Source organism: Penaeus monodon, chromosome 29 (assembly GCF_015228065.2).
Source record: "Penaeus monodon isolate SGIC_2016 chromosome 29, NSTDA_Pmon_1, whole genome shotgun sequence".
NCBI lineage: Eukaryota > Metazoa > Arthropoda > Malacostraca > Decapoda > Penaeidae > Penaeus > Penaeus monodon.
The window spans coordinates 3828358-3831555 of record NC_051414.1 but is presented as its reverse complement, the minus strand read 5'-3'; the positions used below and the strand labels follow the sequence as shown (position 1 = coordinate 3831555).

Sequence of the window (3198 nt, the reverse complement as noted above, 5' to 3'; positions counted from 1 at the left end):
TTAACACTATTTATCAATCTATGTGCATATTTGTACACAGCCATTTATCACAGAGCTACACAAACACTCATCAGTGCAAACATACTAAGACATTTCTACATAAAGGTCAAGCTTTATTTCTGCCCTTTTGGAATACTTTATCATTAAAATCTGAAAGAAAACTTACACTAAATGAATAATAAAGTGGTATTAACAATCTATAAACTTTGATTGACAAGTGAGCTAAAGAGCAAGAGCTAGAGACAGCTAGAGTGCTAGAGCCAGAGAGCAGAGCTAAAGAGCTGAAGAGCTAGAGCTAGCGAGCTGAAGTGTTAGAGACAGCTAGAGAGCAAAGCCAAAGCCAGAGGCAAAGCTAGAGAGTAAAGTGAGCAAGCTAAAGAGCTCGAAAGGGAAAACTAGAGTGAGAAAAACAGTAAAAGCAAGAGCAATAACACAATTGCATGTATGAGAGAATGAAAAATAGGGACATGACAGACAGTATGAAAACAATATGGAAACAGACAGCCAGAGCATGAGAGAGAAAAGGCGATGTATATTACCTGGATGGTTTCGACAGGGGACTTTACCTCCACTGCTTTTTGAACATCCTGTCAGAAAATATTCATGAAAGAAATTAATGCATGCATCACACACACAACAAATGAAGAGAACATCCTTGGTAGGGGGGCAAATGTTAATCTGTTGTAAAATAAAACACAGGTGGCAAATCAAAATGGTAGTTAACAATTTTACATGCCAAAAGTTTCCATTAAGGGATTAACATTATACAGGCTTGTCACACAAACTCTTGGACTTTGGAATATAAACTATAAACTCCAAAAATATACTAGTGCTTATCATTACTATAAAAATTGAATAAAGTCTGAGATATAAAATAAAATTTCCTTTATAATGAAAACCACTTGAATACATTTATGCCATTGCAAAGGAATGAATTTTTAAAAAGGTTTTACACAATACTTGAAGCTTACTTCTTACAGTAAATACTATTTAGGTACAATAGCTATCATTGCCAACATTAACTATGTAACTATGCATCTGCACTATTAAGGTCGCTGTAAAACCTTAGTACTAGAACTAATATGTATGGCTTCACAGTTCATTGGCAGACTTTAGAACTCGTCTCTTAAGAACTTAGGGGTACAAGAAAAAAGTTAAGATATTAAAAAAAAATAAAAGCAAGCAATCCATCTATTAGCACACACATATGCATGTCAGATTTCTGTAAATTCTAGAATTTGAAATACTGGTCGTCTTTAAGTACCTTAAAAATTTTAAGTACACTAAAAACGAGACATTTCTACATCTTCACTGTTGAAATCTTCCTATTTCCACGAAGAAAATCTGGCAACATTATATCAGTTATAAAAAAAACGCACACACATTTAGTAAGTAATGCTAAGGTCAGATGTTACTTTGAATACACACGTTCCTCTTTATCAACCACTAGCACGAGGAAGCACGATTCAAGCACTGGCACCTACCATTTCAGGAACATTGGGTTTGACAAGGCGTGTGTAAATGGCCCACCAAGAATTGAGGTAAGGAGTAAGGTGTTGGTAACCTGGACCAGTCTGGACGGTGCCGCTTGTTGAGTCGAAGCGGTAGTGCCATGGCTTTGTAGCACCGAGGAAGTGGACCAGCCTTGCATTCCCTCCAAACCTGTCAAGGGTATTTAGCATCATTCCCTTATCCGAGAGTATTCCCTCTTTACACTGAAATTGAAACAATTATCGACTCTAGCCACCACTGAAATAAACAGCCATGTACTCGTTCCTACTTCTGCCATACTCACTGTTTGTAGGCTGGCAAGTAGGTGTATGTAGCGGAGGCAACCATGTTGAATACGAAAGACACACGGTTCCAGTTAGGGAAGAATGTGTTAAGAATGCCCTGATCACCACCATCAAAGCTTCCAGTGGTTTCTGACTGGTGAAGCAACTTAGCGTATGTCTCTTGGGAGGGAACGAACACGAACATTCCAGAGTTGAAGCAGTCTGGCCAACCAATGTCACAAACTGCAGTCAGCTCTGGGTGGGAAAAGAGTTCATCTGGATTCTGTACAGCCTGTGGGTATAGTGGTACTACTATTAGGGTCTAGAACAAAAATTGTAAATGGGGTTAAAACATTCCTATCTCATTAAGCCAACAATGTACCAGGGGAAAAAATAAAAGCACTTGCCAACATATCAGCATCAAGAAAGACGCATTTTGTGTATTGGGTGAGGGTCCAGCAGTGGAACTTTGTGAAGGTGACGCCCAACTCTGGTCGCTTCATCAGAGTCAAGTGGGCAGAGTCTCCTGAATCCAGGACATCGACTGTGACTACGGCATTGAACACTTGCTCCAGCAGGGACCTAGAAATAAGTTAAGTAATTGTACAAATACAACTCATAGCTACAAAAGCAAACCCATAACATAGTACATAAAGACCTAAATAGATGGACTTCAAATGTTCACATATATGTAAATGAATAGTATAAACCATTCACAACCTTAAACTGTTTAATAACTTTCCTATCTTATCAAATATATAATAAAGAGAAAGAATATAGGGGAGAAAAATTGTCATATTTCAAAGTCCCTCACTTCATGTCGGGTGAGACAGCCGGCGTGATGATAATACACAGGTCCCTGGTGGTGCCGCAGGAGCGCAGGGAATGGGCCAGCACCAAGGCGCCCGCAGCATAGCCATTGTTGGTCGCTAGGGTTACGTATGCTTCCGGCACTGTAATCAAGAGGGGTAAACATTAGTTAGTGTTGAGGATACACAAAAGGATCTAAATATATGCCCAAAAACAGTAAAATTAGATACACATGAAAACCTACTAATCATAAGGACTCTCAATATTCAAAATAAAAAAATAAATATACACAAAAAATGTATACAATAAGTATAGCAAGACTTGGATTACTATGTTGACAAACTCAAGAGATCAAGTTCCATAATTCTGTAATGCGATCCAAGCAACTTGGCCATGGCAGTCGAGGCAGCTATTCCTTGTAAGAAAATGACAGAATGCGAATAAATAAAGTTATCTTCCTAAAAGTTTTCTAAAATTCAATAATTCGCTTCAAAAGTTCCCAATTCTAAAACAACAAATCTTGGGAGACGATGCAGTGCCCATGAAATTAGTTTCATATGGACCAAATGGTTTCTTTAATTTTCTTGATATTTTCAAGATGTTCCTTGAAAAG

At 38.1% G+C, this 3198-nt stretch overlaps 1 protein-coding gene across 1 annotated transcript in view; it reads right to left on the bottom strand.

Annotated features, from left to right (window-relative positions):
• The window catches only part of LOC119591911 (glycogenin-1-like), a gene marked incomplete in the record, with an annotated part of 51207 nt that overhangs the window by 2051 nt on the left and 45958 nt on the right, over positions 1-3198 (bottom strand). The window contains 5 exon segments of the mRNA XM_037940665.1: positions 540-587; positions 1485-1662; positions 1796-2067; positions 2183-2357; positions 2590-2728. Of these exon segments, the coding sequence (XP_037796593.1) occupies positions 540-587; positions 1485-1662; positions 1796-2067; positions 2183-2357; positions 2590-2728 (812 nt within the window).